At 45.6% G+C, this 22,973-nt stretch overlaps 1 protein-coding gene across 6 annotated transcripts in view; it reads left to right on the top strand.

The window, feature by feature from the left end:
* The first annotated feature begins 209 nt into the window (after positions 1 to 209).
* Positions 210 to 22,973, top strand: part of FGFR1 (fibroblast growth factor receptor 1) — a 134,430-nt gene continuing 111,666 nt past the window's right edge. For all 6 annotated transcript variants that reach the window (XM_067470638.1, XM_067470637.1, XM_067470636.1 and 3 more), the window contains exon 1: positions 210 to 396. In XM_067470638.1, coding sequence (XP_067326739.1) covers positions 306 to 396 — 91 coding nt within the window. In that variant the 5' untranslated portion in view covers positions 210 to 305. The remainder of the gene's footprint in view (positions 397 to 22,973) is intronic.

Here is a 22,973-nt window from a genome sequence, read left to right as displayed (position 1 = left end):
ACGAGGAAGCATATTGAGGAGTCGTGGCATTAGGAAGGTTGAGAACCACTGATATAGATGGTTGACAATGTAAACATATTGGGGAGAATGGAGCTTGGGAAGAATAAGAACTTTTGGCTTCCTGACCCTTCATTCTGCTTTTCTCTCTTTGTCCCCAGTGTTTGGATGCCTCTGCCCTGGAGAGCAAAGAGCTGAGCAGATCCAAGCGAGAAGAAGTCCATCTCCCGTTTGCCCATCGAGGCCCAAGGTCCAAGTCCTCATGGAGTCCGGGAGCAGCGTTTCCAACCTGTAGCCACAGATCTGGGATGTTGACGTGGAAGTGCCTCCTCCTTTGGGCTGTGCTGGTCACAGCCACACTGACCACTGCAAGGCCAGCGCAAACCCTGCCAGAGCAAGGTAGGAACAGAAGTATTGGGGTGCCGTTTGGTTTCCAAGCCGTTGATGAATTGGAGTGATTTCAGGCTGCGTGTACGGTCACAAGAACACATTTTTTGCAGCTCTCAAGGGATGCTCAAGTGCAAATATGGCTAGGTCTACATTGCCATATAATCCAGTTTCTGAATCTGTTTTGAACTGGAGATTCCACCTGAACATGAGGAAGAACTTCCTGACTGTGAGAGCTGTTCAGCAGTGGAACTCTCTGCCCCGGAGTGTGGTGGGGGCTCCTTCTTTGGAAGCTTTGAAACAGAGGCTGGATGGCCATCTGTCAGGGGTGATTTGAATGCAATATTCCTGCTTCTTGGCAGAATGGGGGTGGACTGGATGGCCCATGAGGTCTCTTCCAACTTTTGGATTCTATGTTCAGCAGTGGAACTCTCTGCCCCGGAGGGAGTGTGGTGGAGGCTCCTTCTTTGGAAGCTTTTAAACAGAGGCTGGATGGCCATCTGTCGGGTGATTTGAATGCAATATTCCTGCTTCTTGGCAGAATGGGGTTGGACTGGATGGCCCATGAGGTCTCTTCCAACTTTTGGATTCTATGTTCAGCAGTGGAACTCTCTGCCCCGGAGGGAGTGTGGTGGAGGCTCCTTCTTTGGAAGCTTTTAAACAGAGGCTGGATGGCCATCTGTCGGGTGATTTGAATGCAATATTCCTGCTTCTTGGCAGAATGGGGGTGGACTGGATGGCCCATGAGGTCTCTTCCAACTTTTGGATTCTATGTTCAGCAGTGGAACTCTCTGCCCCGGAGGGAGTGTGGTGGAGGCTCCTTCTTTGGAGGCTTTTAAGCAGAGGCTGGGTGGCCATCTGTCAGGGGTGGTTTGAATGCAATATTCCTGCTTCTTGGCAGAACGGGGGTGGACTGGATAATGGCCCAGGAAGTCTCTCCCAACCCCCAGGATTCTATATGAGTCTACATTGCAGTATAATCCAGGCCCCATCCACACATACAATCCAGTTTATCTAATTTGAACTGGATTATGTGACAGTGTAGACCAGGCATGGGCAAACTTGGGTCCTCCAGGTGTTTTGGACTTCAACTCCCACAATTCCTAACAGCCGCTATCTGCTTTGCACTGAATTATGTGGAGCTGGATCCACATTGCCATATAATCCAGATTATCAAAGCAGATAATGCACATTGCTTGGTTTGAGCTGAATTATATGGGGCTGGATCTACACTGCTGTATAATCCAGATTATCAAAGCAGATAATGCACATTATTTGGTTTGAACTGAATTATATGGGGCTGGATCTACAATGGCATATAATCCAGATTATCAAAGCAGATAATGCACATTATTTGGTTTGAACTGAATTATATGGGGCTGGATCTACACTGCCATATAATCCAGATTATCAAGTCAGATGATCCACATTATCTGCTTTGAACTGAATTATATGGGGCTGGATCTACACTGCCGTATAATCCAGATTATTCAAGCAGATAATCCACATTATCTGCTTTGAACTGAATTATATGGAGCTGGGTTTACACTGCCATATAATCCAGATTATCAAAGCAGATAATGCACATTATTTGGTTTGAACTGAATTATATGGGGCTGGATCTATACTGCCATATAATCCAGATTATCAAAGCAGATAATTCACATTATTTGGTTTGAACTGAATTATATGGGGCTGGATCTACACTGCCATATAATCCAGATTATTCAAGCAGATAATCCACATTATCTGCTTTGAACTGAATTATATGGAGCTGGGTTTACACTGCCATATAATCCAGATTATCAAAGCAGATAATGCACATTGCTTGGTTTGAACTGCATTATATGGGGCTGGATCTACACTGGCATATAATCCAGATTATCAAAGCAGATAATGCACATTATTTGGTTTGAACTGAATTATATGGGGATGGATCTACACTGTGATATAATCCAGTTCAAAGCAGACAGTCTACATTCTATATGGCAGTGTAGCTCCAGCCCCATAAAATCCACTTCTAAGTAGCTAATCCCAATTCAGGAACTGGATTATGTGGCCGTGCAGATTGGACCTGTGTCTCTTTGGTGCTCTGTTTATATACAACTGTTGGCCCTTTCTACACTGTCATATAAAACCCAGATTATCTTCTTGAACTGGATTATATGGCAGTGTAGACTAATATAATCCAGTTCAAAACAGATAATGTGGATGGTTTACTTTGGATTACACGGCAGCATAGAAGGGGCCTGTGATAGAGATAAATGCAGTCTTTGGAATGATAGATATCAGTTTAGAGGTTTTGTGATGAAAGGTGTTGCTTCTTACTGCCTGGGGACATCCTTTGTTGAGAGGTGATTAGCTGTCCCTGATTGTTTCTTGTCTGGAGCTCCCCTGTCTTTATTTACTGTTATAATTTTAGAGTTTTTTAATACTGGTAGCCAGATTGTGTTCATTTTCATGATTTCCTCCTTTCTATTGAAATTGTCCACCTGCTTCTTGTGGATTTCAATGGCTTCTCTGTGTCGTCTGACATGGTGGTTGTGAGAGTGGTCCAGCATTTCTGTGTTCTCCAATAATATGCTGTGTCCAGGCTGGTTCATCAGGTGCTCTGCTATGGCTGACTTCTCTGGTTGGAGTAGTCTGCAGTGCCTTTCGTGTTCCTGGATTCGTATTTGGACGCAGCTGCTGCGTTTGGGGGTCCCTATGTAGCCTTGTCCACAACTGCATGGGATACAATATTTTATTTATTTATTTATTTCGGGTATTTCTACCCCGCCCTTCTCAACCCCCGAAGGGGGACTCAGGGCGGCTTCCAACTGGCATACATCTGGAATATTGTGTCCAATCCTGGGCACCACAATTCAAGAGAGATATTGACTCTAAGCTGGAATGTGTCCAGAGGAGGGCGACTCAAATGATCAGGGGTCTGGAGAACAAGCCCTATGAGGAGCGGCTTAAGGAACTGGGCATGTTTAGCCTGAAGAAGAGAAGGCGGAGAGGAGATATGATAGCCATGTATAAATATGTGAGAGGAAGCCACAGGGAGGAGGAGGGAGCAAGCTTGTTTTCTGCTTCCTTGGAGACTAGGATGCAATGGAACAATGGCTTCAAACTACAAGAGAGGAGATTCCACCTGAACATGAGGAAGAACTTCCTGACTGTGAGAGCTGTTCAGCAGTGGAACTCTCTGCCCCGGAGTGTGGTGGAGGCTCCTTCTTTGGAGGCTTTGAAGCAGAGGCTGGATGGCCATCTGTCAGGGGTGATTTGAATGCAATATTCCTGCTTCTTGGCAGAATGGGGTTGGACTGGATGGCCCAGGAGGTCTCTTCCAACTCTTGTATTCTAGGATTCTATGATACGTTGATGCCTACAATTCACACAGTAAAATACATAGTAACAATAAATTATAACAGTTAAAACATTACATTCATACAATAAAAATACAACAAAAAGCCAGCCTGGTGGCCATCGTTTTGCCAAGTCCGTAATTAATAAATTCATTCCGCTTATCATAGTCCGTTTCCAAAGCTTTAGTCGTCTCTGCTGGCTGTTGCACTGGATCACACATCGGACCCTTCCCAAGTGTCTAGGACTGTGTGATTTATTATTATTATTATTATTATTATTATTTTATTATTATTATTATTATTATTTGAAACACAGCAAGATGAGTCCACAGCAGACATTCTGCTGGCTGTTGCATTGGATCACACGTTGGACACTTCCCAAGCGTCTAGGACCGTTTATTATTATTATTATTATTATTATTATTATTATTATTATTTGAAACACAGCGAGATGAGTCCACAGCAGACACTCTGCTGGCTGTTGCATTGGATCACACATCGGACCCTTCCCAAGTGTCTAGGACTGTCTGATGTATTATTATTATTATTATTATTATTATTATTATTATTATTTGAAACACAACAAGATGAGTCCACAGCAGACACTCTGCTGGATGTTGTATTGGATCACACGTCGGACCCTTCCCAAGTGTCTAGGACCGTTTATTATTATTATTATTATTATTATTATTATTATTATTATTTGAAACACAGCAAGATGAGTCCACAGCAGACACTCTGCTGGATGTTGTATTGGATCACACGTCGGACCCTTCCCAAGTGTCTAGGACCGTTTATTATTATTATTATTATTATTATTATTATTATTATTTGAAACACAACAAGATGAGTCCACAACAGACACTCCACAGCAGACACTCTGCTGGCTGTTGTATTGGATCGCACGTTGGACCCTTCCCAAGTGTCTAGGACCGTTTATTATTATTATTATTATTATTATTATTATTTGAAACACAGCAGACACTCTACTGGCTGTTGCATTGGATCTCACGTCGGAGACTTCCCAAGCGTCTAGGACTGTGTGATGTATCGGCAAATAATGCGTGCAGATCCCAGTAAGGTGGCCTTTTGCAGCTGGCAGATGGTAATCTTGTCAGTGCCGATTGTGTTTAAGTCCAGGCCAAGGTCTTTAGGTGATGCACCCAGTGTGCCCATCGCCACTGGGACCACCTTGACTGGCTTGTGCCAGAGTCTTTGCAGTTCGATCTTTAAGTCCTCATATCATGTCAGCTGTTTGAGTTGTTTCTCTTCAATCCTGCTGTCGCCTGGGATTGTGACATCAACAATCCATACTTTGTTTTTTTTTAACGAACTCAGGAGTATTATGCTCCAAAACTCTGTCTGTCTGAATCCAGAAATCTCAGAGTAGTTTTGACATGTTCATTTTCTGTAACTTTTTCCGGCTTGTGACCCCACCAGTTCTTTATGGGAGGAAGATGGCTTTTGTGGCACAAGTTCTAATGAATCCTCTGAGCAATGGTGTTGTGCCTCTGCTTGGAGTTTGTCTGCACGATCTTCTTGCACCAGCTGAGGAAGGGATCTATTATTTCACCTGCTTCCTTGCAGAGTCTACATTTGGGATCTGTCGTTGACTTTTCAATTCTGGCTTTGATGGCATTGGTTTGAATGGCTTGTTTTTGGGCTGCCAGATTCAGGCCCTCCTTTGTCTCCTTTTTCAGAGTTCCATTTGTGAGCCACAACCATGTTTTTTCTTCGTCCGTTTGGCTCTCACTTTTTTCCAGTAACTGTCCATGGAGAGCCTTCTTTGGCCAGTTTTCTCTTCTGCTCTGGATTGTGTTTTGATGGTATTCACTCTTTGTCTTTTTATTAATAATTAATATTATTAATTAATATATAAATTAATTATTAATAGGTTGTTGTAGGTTTTTTCGGGCTATATGACCATGTTCTAGAGGCATTTTCTCCTGTCGTTTCGCCTGCATCTATGGCAAGCATCCTCAGAGGTAGTGAGGTCTGTTGGAACTAGGACAATGGGTTTCTATATCTGTGGAATGACCAGGGTGGGACAAAGGATTCTTGTCTGCTGGAGCTAGGTGGGAATGTTTCAACTGACCACCTTGATTAGCATTTAATAGCTTGGAAGTGCCTGGGGGAATCTTTTGTTGAGAGGTGATTTGATGTGCCTGATTGTTTACTCTCTGTTGTTTTGCTGTTGTGGTTTTGGAGTTTTTTAATACTGTAACCAGATTTTCTTCATTTTCATGGTTCCCTCCTTTCTGTTGAAATTGTCCACATGCTTCTTGTGGATTTCAATGGTTTTTCTGCGTAGTCAGACATGGTGGTTGTGAGAGTGGTCCAGCATTTCTGTGTTCTCAAAGGACACAAAGTCCTTTGTCCCACCCTGGTCATTCATTCCACAGATATATAAACCCTTTTTCCTAGTTTCCAACAGACCTCACTACCTCTGAGGATGCTTGCCATAGATGCAGGCGAAACGTCAGGAGAAAATGCTGCTAGAACATGGCCATATAGCCCGGAAAAACCTACAACAACCCAGTGATTCCGGACATGAAAGTCTTCAACAATACAGTAATGATTAATAATTTATATTAATAATTTGTTCTTATTCTTATGGGGAATGACCACCAGTTTCCCAGAACGTCCCAATACTGAAGGGCAAAGCGTACATAGTGCCACCCCTTGCTTGAAATAACAGCACAGTCTGTTATCCCAGAAAGACAAACTTTGCAGCAGGTCAGAGAGTGCAAACCCTTTCCAAATTTAGGTTCCACTCAAGCTGTGTGTGTTTCCGGTCCTCATGTCCTTGCGAGCCCTGCCCTTTCCCCATTGAAAGCCTGGCACCTCCCTTATGGAAACGCCGGCCCAAATATTTTGCAAACTTGCTGACATGTCAGGCTTGGCTTGCATTTTTTTGTTGTTTCCAGCAAGGCCGATCAGACATAGTAGAGGCTTTATTGTAGTCTGATGTAACGTGGTGTCAGTCCCCAGCCATGTATGGCAATGGGCTGTAATTGCCTTTGACAGTCGGAGCGTCATGCTCCATTGACCATGATTCACTGCAAACAGAATTGGGTATCGGCAGCATTTGGGTGCAAGAGAATGGGTTCTTGCTTCAAGCTTCAAATTCTAGCCTGGACACTTTGGGTGCTGACTGGCACAACCTGGGGATCACAACCAGACACAGTGAAGACATCTGCCCTTGCGCTATGCTACTCTGCTGCTGAGTACGCATGCCCAGTGTGGAACATATCTCACCACGCTAAAACAGTGGATGTGGCTCTTAATGAGACATGCCGCATTATCACGGGGTGTCTGCGCCCTACACCACTGGAGAAATTACACTGCTTAGCCGGTATTGCACCACCTGACTGACATCCGCCGGGAAGTAACAGCCAATAGTGAAAGGACCAAGGCAGAGACATCTCCAGCTCATCCTTTGTTTGGGTATCAGCCAGCACGTCAACGACTTAAATCAAGAAATAGTTTTCTTAGATCTACAGAGACACTCGCTGGAACACCTCAGCAAGCGAGAGTCCAAAAGTGGCAGGCTCAAACCCAGAGCCTCAACCAATGGCTGATACCCAATGAGAGATGGCTGATACCCAATGAGAGACTCCCTCCTGGGCACACAGAAGACTGGGCGACTTGGAAGGTGCTGAACAGACTGCGCTCGGGCACCACGAGATGCAGAGCCAACCTCAAGAAATGGGGCCACAAAGTGGAGTCCACGACATGCGAGTGTGGAGAGGAGCAAACCACTGACCACCTGCTGCAATGCACCCTGAGCCCTGCCACATGCGCAAGGGAGGACCTCCTTGCGGCAACACCAGAGGCACTCCAAGTGGCCAGATACTGGTCAAAGGACATCTAATCAGCTACCAAGTTTGCAAAAATTGTGTCTTTTTTATCTGTTTGTTTGTTTTTGTTCTGTTAGAAATGTAATACAATTTTCTGGTTGCGGATGACACGATAAATAAATAACTTTGGATTTGTAGGTACTGGGATGAATAGTTCACCTGCAATCAGTGAGCACTCTCAGTAAGGCACAGGGAGGAGGGAGCAAGCTTGTTTTCTGCTTCCTTGGAGACCAGGATGCGGAACAATGGCTTCAAACTACAAGAGAGGAGATTCCATCTGAACATTAGGAAGAACTTCCTGACTGTGAGAGCCGTTCAGCAGTGGAACTCTCTGCCCTGGAGTGTGGTGGAGGCTCCTTCTTTGGAAGCTTTGAAACAGAGGCTGGATGGCCATCTGTCAGGGGTGATTTGAATGCAATATTCCTGCTTCTTGGCAGAATGGGGTTGGACTGGATGATTGCCCAGGAGGTCTCTTCCAACTCTAGGATTCTGTGTGAGAGCTGTTCAGCAGTGGAACTCTCTGCCCCGGAGCGTGGTGGAGGCTCCTTCTTTGGAAGCTTTTAAGCAGAGGCTGGATGGCCATCTGCCTGGGGTGCTTTGAATGCAATATTCCTGCTTCTTGGCAGAATGGGGTTGGACTGGATGATGGCCCAGGAGGTCTCTTCCAACTCTAGGATTCTATGATTCTATATCTTCCTGACTGTAAGAAGAGCCGTTCAGCAGTGGAACTCTCTGTCCCGGAGTGTGGTGGAGGCTCCCTCTTTGGAAGCTTTTAAGCAGAGGCTGGATGGCCATCTGTCAGGGGTGATTTGAATGCAATATTCCTGCTTCTTGGCAGAATGGGGTTGGACTGGATGATGGCCCAGGAGGTCTCTTCCAACTCTAGGATTCTATGATTCTATATCTTCCTGACTGTGAGAGCCGTTCAGCAGTGGAACTCTCTGCCCCGGAGTGTGGTGGAGGCTCCTTCTTTGGAAGCTTTTAAGCAGAGGCTGGATGGCCATTTGTCAGGGGTGATTTGAATGCAATATTCCTGCTTCTTGGCAGAATGGGGTTGGACTGGATGATGGCCCAGGAGGTCTCTTCCAACTCTAGGATTCTATGATTCTATATCTTCCTGACTGTGAGAGCCGTTCAGCAGTGGAACTCTCTGCCCCGGAGTGTGGTGGAGGCTCCTTCTTTGGAAGCTTTTAAGCAGAGGCTGGATGGCCATTTGTCAGGGGTGATTTGAATGCAATATTCCTGCTTCTTGGCAGAATGGGGTTGGACTGGATGATGGCCCAGGAGGTCTCTTCCAACTCTAGGATTCTATGATTCTATATCTTCCTGACTGTGAGAGCCGTTCAGCAGTGGAACTCTCTGCCCCGGAGTGTGGTGGAGGCTCCTTCTTTGGAAGCTTTTAAGCAGAGGCTGGATGGCCATCTGTCAGGGGTGATTTGAATGCAATATTCCTGCTTCTTGGCAGAATGGGGTTGGACTGGATGGCCCACGAGGTCTCTTCCAACGCTTTGATTCTATGATTCTGACCTCCACCAAAACTGGACCTGGACCAAATTCTGCAAAAGAAGGTGGTTTACTTTTTTTGTCAAACTGGCAAGCAACAGGCACAGAAGGGGCCAGGAAGTTTATTTGGGTTGGATTAACGTTCCTAAATAGTCACGCGGAGACGTCCGGAGATGTTTGCCTCTCCTCGACGCTTCTGGGGGACCGTTTGGGGCACCCAGCCTTTCATCCCAAGCCAACAACAAAGTGTTTGGATTCTTGAGGTCCTAATCTGAAGATTTGAGTGTATTTGAAGAAAGGCTCCAAACCCCGAGATAAGCTCGGCATGTGAAAATAACCTTAATCTCTTGGCTGCGGCGAGTCGACCCCAAAGTTGATTTTTCACATGCCTGGCTTCCTTGGATCCTAATCGGAAGAGAGGCGAAGCTTTAAATTAGGACCTTGAGAACTCGGATGAAGCAAGGCATGTGGAAATCACAGCTTGCACCTCCCGGATTAAGAGGAAAGCAAAAGGGAAGGAAGATAATCATCCAAAGGGCGAAGGAAGGGTCACTGGCAGGGCAAGCAAGAACACTTTCCACTTTCTGTGTGGGCAAAAGAGCATTTCAAGTTGTTATGATGGGAGTACAAATCATAGAATCATAGAATCATAGAATCAAAGAGTTGGAAGAGACCTCAAGGGCCATCCAGTCCACCCCCATTCTGCCAAGAAGCAGGAATATTGCATTCAAATCACCCCTGACAAATGGCCATCCAGCCTCTGCTTAAAAGCTTCCAAAGAAGGAGCCTCCACCACACTCCCTCCGGGGCAGAGAGTTCCACTGCTGAATGGCTCTCACAGTCAGGAAGTTCTTCCTCATGTTCAGATGGAATCTCCTCTCTTGTAGTTTGAAGCCATTGTTCCGCGTCCTAGTCTCCAAGGAAGCAGAAAACAAGCTTGCTCCCTCCTCCTCCCTGTGGCTTCCTCTCACATATTTATACATGGCTATCATATCTCCTCTCATCCTTCTCTTCTTCAGGCTAAACATGCCCAGCTCCTTAAGCTGCTCCTCATAGGGCTTGTTCTCCAGACCCTTGATCATTTTAGTCACCCTCCTCTGGACACATTCCAGCTTGTCAATATCTCTCTTGAATTGTGGTGCCCAGAATTGGACACAATATTCCAGATGTGGTCTAACCAAAGCAGAATAGAGGGGTAGCATGACTTCCTTAGATCTAGACACTATGCCCCTATTGATGCAGGCCAAAATCCCATTGGCTTTTTTTGCCGCCACATCACATTGTTGGCTCATGTTTAACTTGTTGTCCACGAGGACTCCAAGATCTTTTTCACACGTACTGCTCTCGAGCCAGGCATTGTCCCCCATTCTGTATCTTTGCATTTCATTTTTTCTGCCAAAGTGGAGTACCTTGCATTTGTCCCTGTTGAATTTCATTTTGTTAGTTTTGGCCCATCATCTCTCTAATCTGTCAAGATCCCTTTGAGTCCTGCTCCTGTCCTCTGGAGTCTTGGCTCTCCCTCCCAATTTGGTGTCGTCTGCAAACTTGATGATCATGCCTTCTAGCCCTTCATCTAAGTCATTAATAAAGATGTTGAACAGGACCGGGCCCAGGACCGGGGTGGGGTGTCCCTTCTCAAAAATGCCAAAATCCCAAACTGTCCACATGAATGGTTGAGAAGCTTGGCTTACTTACTTACTTATTTACTTACTTACTTAGGCGATCCCTTGTTGTCCTAGATTGGTGTCCAGGCAGTGGGTCTGTGGGTGACTGTGGAGCCCTATTCTTGATTGTGGCGCCGCTGGCTGAGTGTCAGCTGCATTAAGATCACTCTGACCAAAAGGTCATGAGTTAGAAGCCAGCCCAGGCTGGAGTGGGTTTCCAACCAATTGTGTAGCCTGTTGTCGACCTTTGCAGCTTGGGTGTGATCCTGGATTCATCGCTGAGCCTGGAGCCCCAGGTCTCGGCGGTGACCAGGGGAGCATTTGCACAGCTTAGGCTCTTGCGCCAGCTGCGCCCGTACCTCGGGAAGTCTGACTTGGCACGGTAGTCCACGCTCTGGTTACATCCCGTTTAGACTACTGCAATGCTCTCTACGTGGGGTTGCCCTTGAAGACGGCCCGGAAGCTTCAACTGGTCCAGCTTGCGGCAGCCATGTTACTAACAGGAGCGGGGCGCAGGGAGCATACAACTCCCCTGTTGTACCAGCTCCACTGGCTGCCGATTTGCTACCGGGCTCAATTCAAGGTGCTGGCGTTGGCCTATAAAGCCCTAAACGGTTCCGGCCCAAGATACCTATCTGACCGCATCTCGGCCTACGAGCCCACCAGGACTTTGAGATCGTCCGGGGAGGCCCTGCTCTCGATCCCGCCTGCCTCACAGGCACGCCTGGCGGGGACGAGAGACAGGGCCTTCTCGGTGGTGGCCCCTCAGCTGTGGAACACCCTTCCCGTGGACATCAGACTGGCTCCTTCCCTGATGATATTCCGCAGGAAACTAAAGACTTGGCTGTTCAAGAAGGCGTTTGAACAAGAAGTGCAATAATTGGTAATGACGACAGGAATGGAACAACGGAAAATGATTCCGGATTGTGGTTTAACGATGAGACGAAGCGAATGGCTTTTTGTATTACTGGTTTTGTTGATGTTTCTGATGATGGTGTATTATTGTGGATTGTGTCTTGTATTTTGCACCTGTTTTTCTATGTTGTACACCGCAATGAGTCGCCCTAATGGGCTGAGAATTGCGGTATATAAGCGAAGTAAATAAATAAATAAATATTTGTTGTGTCAGGGCAACCAGTCAATTATATTACATTTCTAACAGAACAAAACAAACAAACAGATAAAAAACACAAATTTTGCAAACTTGGTAGTGGATTAAATGTCCTTTGACCAGTCTCTGGCCCCTTGGAGTGCCTCTGGTGTTGCCACAAGGAAGTCCGCATATGGCAGGGCTCAGGTTGCATTGCAGCAGGTGGTCAGCGGTTTGCTCTTCTCCGCACTTGCATGTTGTGGATTCCACTTTTTAGCCCCATTTCTTGAGGTTGGCTCTGCATCTTGTGGCGCCAGAGCGCAGTCTGTTCAGCGCCTTCCAAGTCGCCCCGTCTTCTGTGTGCCCAGGGGGGAGTCTCTCATTTGGTCTCAGCCATTGGTTGAGGTTCTGGGTTTGAGCCTGCCACTTTTGTACTCTCGCTTGCTGAGGTGTTCCAGCGAGTGTCTCTGTAGATCTTAGAAAACTATTTCTAGATTTAAGTCGTTGACGTGCTGGCTGATACGTCTTTTCTATTGAGTCATATCATATCTTGATGGATCCAAAGTATGAAAAACTCCTTTTTGTTATTTTGCCTTCGAGGGAGATCTCAGACTTGATTTCCTCTAGGTCAGCGTTTCTCAACTTGGGGGTTAGGATTTCAGAGAGGTCGCCAAAGAGTATCAGAAAACATATATTTCTGATGGTCTTAACCCCTTTGGCAGAGAAGGCTGAAGATTTCTCTGCCTGTCCTTCTCTTCCGTCTATGGTGCCTCTTCAAATTCTACAGCACTGCTGGTCACATCCGACCTCCAGCTGGAGCGCTCAAGGGCCAGGGCTTCCCAGTTCTCAGTGTCTATTCCACAGCTTTTAAGGTTCATTTTGAACCCATCTTTCAATCTCTTTTCCTGTCCACCAACATTCCATTTTCCGTTCTTGAGTTTGGAGTAGAGCAACTGCTTTGAGAGATGGTGGCCGGGCATCTGGACAACGTGGCCGGTCCAGCGGAGTTGATGGCAGAGGACCATCACTTCAGTGCTGGGGGTCTTTGCTTTTTCCAGCACGCTGACAGTTGTCCACTTGCCTTCCCAAGAGATTTGCAGGTTTTTTCAGAGGCAACGTTGATGGAATCGTTCTAGGAGTTGCATATGACGTCTGTAGACAGTCCACGTTTTGCAGGCGTAGAGCAGGGTTGGGAGGACAGTAGCTTTATCTCCTGAAGTGCTGCTATGTTGATGTTAAAGTGTCCCAATTCTCTTGCGATGATAGCAGTTCTGCGTTTGGGGCATTAACCATCAGTGTTGTCCATCAGTGTCCATACGTTCCATGTTCCAAAGTTCATTTTTCTTTTTTGGCTGCAGGGTGGTCACCCCACGGGACACCGGAGTCCAGTTATTATTATTATTATTATTATTATTATTATTATTCAGTTCTTGTGGGTTTTTTCGGGCTATATGGCCATGTTCTAGAGGCATTTCTCCTGACGTTTCGCCTGCATCTATGGCAAGCATCCTATGGCAAGATGCAGGCGAAACGTCAGGAGAAATGCCTCTAGAACATGGCCATATAGCCCGAAAAAACCCATAAGAACTGAGTGATTCCAGCCATGAAAGCCTTCGACAATACATTATTATTATTATTATTATTATTATTATTATTTACTGCATTTGTATACTGCCTTTCTCAGCCAGAGGCTACTCAAATCGGTTTACAGTCGGCAGCAATTTGATGCCATAACAAATATCAAAATACAGTTAAAATAATTATAAAAACAATTCAACATATAAAATGTAATATAAAAAGCAAATATATCTGTAAAAACAAGGTCCTCGGCATCGTCAGTCATTCCATATATTTGTTTACGTCTAATTATGCTCCAGAAGAAAAAGCGTGCTCGAAGAGCCAGGTGTTAACCATTTTGCGGCATGTTAGAAAGGAGGAAGCCAATCTTGTATCCCTGGGGAGGGTGTTCCATAGCCGAGGGGCCACCACTGAGAAGGCCCTGTCTCTCGTCCCCGCCAAATGCACCTGTGAGGCAGGCGGGATCGACAGTCCAGACAATCTTAAAGTCCTAGATGGTTCATAAGGAGAGATACGTTCGGATAGGTAAGCCGGACTGGAACCATTTAGGGCTTTATAGGCTAAATCCAACCCTTTGAATTGTGCCCGGAAGCAGACTGGCAGCCAGTGGAGCTGGCGCAACAGAGGAGTTGTATGCTCCCTGAGCGCCATTCCCGTTAGCAACCTGGATGCCGCTCGTTGGACCATTTGGAGCCTCCAAACAGTTTTCAAGGCAATCTCACGTAGAGCGCATTGCAGTAGTCTATACGGGATGTAACCAGAGAGTGGACCACTGTGGCCAAGTCAGACCTCCCAAGTCAGAGATAAGAGAGGCAGGGTATGTTTAGGGCACTTTTCTAGCCCCTTCCCCGTGTGGATCCTCAAAAGGGTTGCTCAGTCATGGATACAGCTGCCAAACTACTCAGCTGCCTCATACGTTGAGGTAGAATGACTGAGTCCTTTAGTAAGACTCCATCATAAATGCCCTTGGTAACTACTAGAATGGAACTTAGAAATAGAAGGAGAAAAAAAATACATGAAAAGATGGAACGAAAACCTGGGAAAAACAATAAGAAAAGAAGACTGGGAAAAAAATCTGGAGAACAAAGATTAAATATACGTATGCAATAGATTTAAAAGAAAATTGGTTGAAGGTGGCACATAGATGGTACATGACCCCCCCCCCCCCAAAGTGAAACAATTCATATAAAAACATAAATATAAAATGCTGGAAATGCGGGAGGATGGAAGGTTCTTATTTCCACATGTGGTGGTCGTGCCCAAAAGCAAAATCATACTGGAAAAAAATTCAAGAAACGACACAGGAAATATTAAATATAAGAATTCCATTCAGACCAGAGGTATTTCTGTTAGGAAAAATGGAAAAAAATACAGATAAACTTCTTTTCTTACTGAATACAGCAGCAAGAATGTGCTATGCAAAACTTTGGAAAAAAGAAGATATTCCTCAAATTAAGGACTGGATAGAAAAAATCTTAGACATTAGAAACATGGACAGGTTAACATATCTGATATCTAAAAATAAAGGAACCCCAATAAAAGAAACTGACTGGACAAACGTGACAAATTACTCAAACCAAAGAAACAGAAATACAGCAAGATAAGTAGAAGAGAAAATAGAAAGAAAATAAAGACGGAAGAAGGAAAAGGAAAACCACTTGGAACATATGAAGGAAGTTAACGAGAGAGACGCATACCATCTGTCTCCACAATTTTTAAATCTTCACTATTTTTTTTACTTTTTTTTCCTTTTTTTATTCTATGTTGTTGTTCATTCGTTCAGTCGTCTCCGACTCTTCGTGACCTCCTGGACCAGCCCACGCCAGAGCTCCCTGTCGGCCGTCACCACCCCCAGGGTCTCCTTCAAGGTCAGCCCAGTCACTTCAAGGATGCCATCCATCCATCTTGCCCTTGGTCGGCCCCTCTTCCTTTTGCCTTCCACTTTCCCCAGCATCATTGTCTTCTCTAGGCTTTGCTGTCTCCTCATGATGTGGCCAAAGGACTTCCACTTTGTCTCTAGTCTCCTTCCCTCCAGTGAGCAGCCGGGCTTTATTTCCTGGAGGATGGACTGGTTGGATCTTCTCGCAGTCCAAGGCACTCTCAGCACTTTCCTCCAACACCACAGCTCAAAAGCATCTCTCTTCCTTGGCTCAGCCTTCCCGAAGGTCCAGCTCTCACATCCGTAGGTGACTACAGGGAAGACCATGGCTTTGACTAGGCAATGGATCTTGGTTGCCAGTCTGATGTCTCTACTCTTGACTATTTGATTGAGATTGGACATTGCTCTCCTCCCAAGAAGTAAGTGACTTCCTGACTTCCTGGCCACAGTCTGCATCTGCAATCATCTTTGCACCTAGAAATACAAAGTCTGTCATGACCTCCACGTTTTCTCCCTCTATTTCCCAGTTGTCAATCATTCTTGTTGCCATCATCTTGGTTTTTTTGACGTTTAGCTGCAACCCGGCTTTTGCGCTTTCTTCTTTCACCTTGATTAGAAGGCTCCTCAGCTCCTCCTCACTTTCAGCCATCAGGGTGGTGTCATCTGCATATCTGAGGTTGTTCATGTTTCTTCCAGCCATTTTCACCCCAGCTTTGCACTCACCAAGCCCCGCACATCCTCGCATGATGTGTTCTGCATACAAGTTAAAAAGGTTGGGGGAGAGTATGTAGCCTTTATTCTATAGATCTCCCTTTTTCCTCTGTCTTTTCTCTGCCCCCTTTATTCACCAATCCCGGAGTTCTCTCTTTTTTTCTTTTTTCTTTTTTTGTCTTCTTCTCTTTCTTTTTTTCTTTGTGCCACTCTATGTAACAAAAAGAAACTTTCAATAAAGATGATATAAAAATAAATGCCCTTGGTAGCAGAGGCGTGGCGCATTGTCAAAGGAGAAACATCCCTTGGACCAAAGGATAGGAACATCCGTTACTGATTTGCGCTTGATGCTGTGATTCATTCCTGGGATGTGGTTGTGGGAGAAGTAGAAGCAGTTTCCAAACGGCCCCAGAGGTCAGAGATCATGCTTTGCAGCTGGGACCGTGTTTTTACAACCCCTTCTCCCCTGGGAGGAGGGAAGCCCAGCTTTTGCATTGTAGACGGGGCCTGAGAGTGGACTGTCTATTCCTATTCCTGTTGTATTTCCCCATTAATCGAAGGCAGAGAAAACGAAATGCAAAGATACAGAATGGGGGACTATGCCTGGCTCGAGAGCAGGACGTGTGGAAAAGATCCTTGTGGACAACAAGGTAAACATGAGCCAGGAATGTGATGTGGCGGCAAAAAAAGCCAATGGGATTTTGGCCTGCATCAAGAGGAGCCTAGTGTCTAGATCTAGCGAAGTCATGCTCTGTTGCCCCGGAGATTAGTACACGATGGAACAATGGCTTCAAACTACAAGAAAGGAGATTCCAATTGAATATTAGGAAGGACTTCCTGACTGTGAGAGATGTTTAGCAGTGGAACTCTCTGCCCCGGAGTGTGATAGAGGCTCCTTCTTTGGAGGCTTTTAAACAAAGGCTGGATGGTTATCTGTCGGGGGTGCTTTGAATGTGGCGGCAAAAAAAGCCAATGGGATTTTGGCCTGCATCAAGAGGAGCCTAGTGTCCAGGTCCAGGGAAGTCCTGCTCCCCATGCTCTATTCCACTTTGGTAAGACCACACCTGGAATATTGTGTCCAATTCTGGGCACCACAATTCAAGAGAGATATTGACTCTAAGCTGGAATATGTCCAGAGAAAGAGGGCGACTCAAATAATCAAGGGTCTGGAGAACAAGCCCTATGAGGAGTGGCTTAAGGAGTTGGGCATGTTTAGCCTGAAGAAGATAAAGTGAGAGGAGATATGATAGCCATGTGTAAATACGTAAGAGGAAGCCACAGGGAGGAGGGAGCAAGCTTGTTTTCTGCTTCCTTGGAGACTAGGACGCAAGGGAACAATGGCTTCAAACTACAAGAGAGGAGATTCCATCTGAACATGAGGAAGAACTTCCTGACTGTGAGAGCCGTTCAGCAGTGGAACTCTCTGCCCCGGAGGGAGTGTGGTGGCGGCTCCTTCTTTGGAAGCTTTGAAACAGAGGCTGGATGGCCATCTGTCAGGGGTGCTTTGAATGCAATATTCCTGCTTCTTGGCAGAATGGGGTTGGACTGGATGGCCCAGGAGGTCTCTTCCAACTCTAGGATTCTAGGATTCTACAAGAAAGGACATTCCACCTGAACATTAGGAAAAATTTCTTGACTGTGAGAGCTGTTCAGCAGTGGAACTCTCTGCCCTGGAGTGTGGTGGAGGCTCCTTCTTTGGAAGCTTTGAAACAGAGGCTGGATGGCCATCTGTCGGGGGTGCTTTGAATGCAATATTCCTGCTTCTTGGCAGAATGGGGTTGGACTGGATGGCCCAGGAGGTCTCTTCCAACTCTTGGATTCTAGGATTCTACAAGAAAGGACATTCCATCTGAACATTAGGAAAAATTTCCTGACTGTGAGAGCTGTTCAGCAGTGGAACTCTCTGCCCCGGAGTGTGATGGCGGCTCCTTCTTTGGAAGCTTTTAAACAGAGGCTGGATGGCCATCTGCCAGGGGTGCTTTGAATGCAATATTCCTGCTTCTTGGCAGAATGGGGTTGGACTGGATGGCCCAGGAGGTCTCTTCCAACTCTTTTATTCTATGTGAGAGCTGTTCAGCAGTGGAACTCTCTGCCCCGGAGTGTGGTGGAGGCTCCTTCTTTGGAGGCTTTGAAACAGAGGCTGGACGGCCCTCTGTCGGGGGTGCTTTGAATTCAATATTCCTGCTTCTTGGCAGAATGGGGTTGGACTGGATGGCCCAGGAGGTCTCTTCCAACTCTAGGATTCTATGATTCTATGAGATTCCCCCCTTTCTGTCTCCTTGGCCTTTCGGCAGACGTTGTGCACGGACTTGTGCCAGCTGGTTTCTGTGCCATATGCCAATGCCAGGTGGGGAATTGGGGAAAGCGAGGGTTGTATTTACGGTCCCTGCATAGTAAATATTTCTCCTGGACTGGAAATTGGAGACGGCGTGGTGGCTGCTGGCATATTTCAGCTGTTCAAAAGCTTCCTCTCAGCTGGACCGTATCCCCGGATAACTCTGCCGATGGGAGAGGCAGCCAGTCAAATGGCAAGCAAATGCAAACCTATCAGACGCCCATTTCCTGAACCCAATACACACACCTGAACCATTTCCCTTCCATACTGACTTCCTCCCAATTCTGGGTTGCAGTTTTGCATTGTAAACAAAAAATAAACACAGAAGAATATACACAAAAGGGAACAACATCTATATAAATAAAAATGTCATGTTCGTTTGTGGGATTAACATAACTCGGAAACCATTGGACGAATTGACACCAAATTTGGACACCAGACACCTAACAACTCAATGAGTGACCATCACTTTAAAAATTTGATTTTTGACATTTGGTAGTTGTAGTTGGTGGGATTTATAGTTCACCTACAATCAAAGAGCATTCTGAACTCCACCAACAATGGAATTGAACCAAACTTGGCACACAGACCAATGGAAAATACTGGAAAGATTTGGTGGGTATTGACCATGAGGGTGGGAGTTTTAGTTCCCCTACACCCAGAGAGCATTGTGGACTCAAACAATGAAGGATCTAGACCAAACTTGGCAAGGATACTCAATATGCCCAAATATGAACGCAGATGGAGTTGAGGAAAATGGACTTTGACATTTGGGAGTTGTAGTTGCTAGGATTTTTAGTTCACCTACAATCAAAGAGCATTCTGAACTCCACTAACGGTGGAATTGAACCAAACTTGGCACACAGAACTCCCACGACCAACGGAAAATACTGGAAAGATTTGGTGGGTATTGACCTTGAGTGTGGGAATTGTAGTTCACCTACACCCAGAGAGCACTGTGGACTCAAACAATGAAGGATCAAACTTGGCAAGGATACTCCATATGCCCAAATATGAATGCAGATGGAGTTGAGGGAAATTGATTTTGTCATTTGGGAGTTGTAGTTACTGGGATTTATAGTTCACCTACAATCAAAGAGCATTCTGAACTCCACCAACAATGGAATTGAACCAAACTTGGCACACAGACCAATGGAAAATACTGGAAAGATTTGGTGGGTATTGACCTTGAGGGTGGGAGTTTTAGTTCACCTACACCCAGAGAGCACCGTGGACTCAAACAATGAAGGATCTAGACCAAACTTGGCAAGGATACTCAATATGCCCAAATATGAACGCAGATGGAGTTGAGGGAAATGGACTTTGACATTTGGGAGTTGTAGTTGCTAGGATTTATAGTTCACCTACAATCAAAGAGCATTCTGAACTCCACTAACGGTGGAATTGAACCAAACTTGGCACACAGAACTCCCACGACCAACGGAAAATACTGGAAAGATTTGGTGGGTATTGACCTTGAGTGTGGGAGTTGCAGTTCACCTACACCCAGAGAGCACTGTGGACTCAAACAATGAAGGATCTAGACCAAACTTGGCAAGGATACTCAATATGCCCAAATATGAATGCAGATGGAGTTGAGGGAAATGGACTTTGACATTTGGGAGTTGTAGTTGCTAGGATTTATAGTTCACCTACTATCAAAGAGCATTCTGAACTCCACTAACGGTGGAATTGAACCAAACTTGGCACACAGAACTCCCACGACCAACGGAAAATACTGGAAAGATTTGGTGGGTATTGACCTTGAGTGTGGGAGTTGTAGTTCACCTACACCCAGAGAGCACTGTGGACTGAAACAATGATCAAAATGGGCAAGGATACTCAATATGCCCAAATATGAATGCAGATGGAGTTGAAGGAAATGGACTTTGACATTTGAGAGTTGTAGTTACTGGGATTTATAGTTCACCTACAATCAAAGAGCATTCTGAACTCCACCCACAATGGAATTGAACCAAACTTGGCACACAGAACTCCCACGACCAACGGAAAATACTGGAAAGATTTGGTGGGTATTGACCTTGAGTGTGGGACTTGTAGTTCACCTACGCCCAGAGAGCACTGTGGACTCAAACAATGAAGGATCTAGACCAAACTTGGCAAGGATACTCAATATGCCCAAATATGAATGCAGATGGAGTTGAGGGAAATTGATTTTGTCATTTGGGAGTTGTAGTTACCGGGATTTATAGTTCACCTACAATCAAAGAGTATGCTGAACTCCACCAACGATAGAACTCAGGAAAACCCACTGATTGACCTTAGTCAAGTCACATATTTGGACCCAGAGATTCAGAAAGGACTTGAAGGCACACAACAACAAAATAAGGTTTGATAACTTCACAAAAAAATCTATTAAATGAGCGATCATGTTGAGAACATTTTGCTTTTAGGAAATAATCTGAAACTGTGATAGGAACAATAATTAATGCCGTGCACGCACACTGTTGGGGAGCTTTCCAAATCAGCACTTAGTCGCAATTGCAATGTCTCTCCAAGGGCTGGCATGAGGCTCAATGCAGAGACTATAAATCAATTTGCAAATACTTAGATAGATAGATAGATAGATAGATAGATAGATAGATAGATAGATAGATAGATAGATAGATAGGGCAGGCAGAACTAGACCCGGATCCACTGCTGAATCTCTGAAGTATTTTCAGTAGGTCAACAAGAATTTCTGACTCCCATTTGTAGCAAGTAAACTAGTAGATTGGTGTCTAGGTTCTTGTGGTTTTTTTCGGGCTATAGAGCCATGTTCTAGAGGCATTTCTCCTGACGTTTTGCCTGCATCTATGGCAAGCATCCTCAGAGGTTGTGAGGTCTGTTGGAAGTAGGAAAAATGGGTTTATATATCTGTGGAATGGCTGGGGTGGGGCAAGGAGCTCTTCCCTGCTGCAGTTAGGTGTGAATGTTTAGCTGATCACCTTCATTAGCATTTGAAGGCCTGCCTGAGCCTGGGAAAATCTCTTGCTGGGAGGTGTTAATCTGTGCCTGGTTTTTTCCTCTCTGTTGTTTAGCTGTTATAATTTTAGAGTTTTTTAATACTGGTAGCCAGATTTTGTTCATTTTCATGGTCTCTTCCTTTCTGTTGAAATTGTCCACATGCTTCTTGTGGATTTCAATGGCTTCTCTGTGTAGTCTGACATGGTGGTTGCTGGTGTGGTCCAGCATTTCTGTGTTCTCCAATAATATGCTGTGTCCAGGCTGGTTCATCAGGTGCTCTGCTATGGCTGACTTCTCTGGTTGAAGTAGTCTGCAGTGCTTTTCATGTTCCTTGATGCGTGTCTGGGCAATGCTGCGTTTGGTGGTCCCTATGTAGACTTGTCCACAGCTGCATGGCATACAATGGTAGACTCCTACAGAAGTGAGAGGATCCCTCTTGTCCTTTGCTGAACGTAGCATTTGTTGGATTTTCTTGGTGGGTCTGGAGATAGTTTGTCTGTTGTGTTTCCTCATCAGCTTCCCTCTGTGGTTAGTGGTTCCCTTGATGTCTGGCAAGAACACTTTTCCTCTGGGTGGATCTTCGTCTTGACTCTCGTGGCTTCTTCTCGGTTGACTAGCAGCTCTTCTGATGTCTGAGGTGGAGTCTCCATTGGCCTGGAGAGCCCAGTTGAGGTGGTTCAGTTCATCTTGGAGGAGGTGGGCTTCGCAGATTCTTCTTGCACGGTCTGCCAAGGCTTTAATGGGGCTTCTTTTTTGACTTGGGTGATGGTTGGAGTTCTTATGTAGATATCTATCTGTGTGTGTGGGTTTTCTGTAGACGGTGTGACCCAATTGTTGATCTGGTTTGCGGATGACTAGGACATCTAGAAAAGGCAGTCTTCCTTCATTTTGGTGAACTGGATGTTTGGGTGGATGCTGTTGAGATGGTCCAGGAACCTGTTGAGTTCTTCTTCTCCATGGCTCCAAAGGGTGAAGGTGTCATCCACATCTGAACCATATGTTTGGGTGGATGCTGTTGAGATGGTCCAGGAACCTGTTGAGTTCTTCTTCTCCGTGGCTCCAAAGGGTGAAGGTGTCATCCACATCTCTGAACCATATGTTTGGGTGGATGCTGTTGAGATGGTCCAGGAACCTGTTGAGTTCTTCTTCTCCATGGCTCCAAAGGATGAAGGTGTCATCCACATCTCTGAACCATATGTTTGGATGGATGCTGTTGAGATGGTCCAGGAACCTGTTCAGTTCTTCTTCTCCGTGGCTCCAAAGGGTGAAGGTGTCATCCACATCTCTGAACCATATGTTTGGGTGGATGCTGTTAAGATGGTCCAGGAACCTGTTGAGTTCTTCTTCTCCATGGCTCCAGATGGTGAAGGTGTCATCCACATCTCTGAACCATATGTTTGGGTGGATGCTGTTGAGATGGTCCAAGAACCTGTTGAGTTCTTCTTCTCCATGGCTCCAAAGGGTGAAGGTGTCATCCACATCTCTGAACCATATGTTTGGGTGGATGCTGTTGAGATGGTCCAAGAACCTGTTGAGTTCTTCTTCTCCATGGCTCCAAATGGTGAAGGTGTCATCCACATCTCTGAACCATATGTTTGGGTGGATGCTGTTGAGATGGTCCAGGAACCTGTTGAGTTCTTCTTCTCCATGGC

This window comes from Anolis sagrei, chromosome 7, assembly GCF_037176765.1.
Source record: "Anolis sagrei isolate rAnoSag1 chromosome 7, rAnoSag1.mat, whole genome shotgun sequence".
Taxonomy (NCBI): Eukaryota; Metazoa; Chordata; class Lepidosauria; order Squamata; family Dactyloidae; genus Anolis; species Anolis sagrei.
The sequence above is the reverse complement of the archived record's forward strand: the minus strand, read 5'-3'. Positions and strand labels throughout refer to the sequence as shown.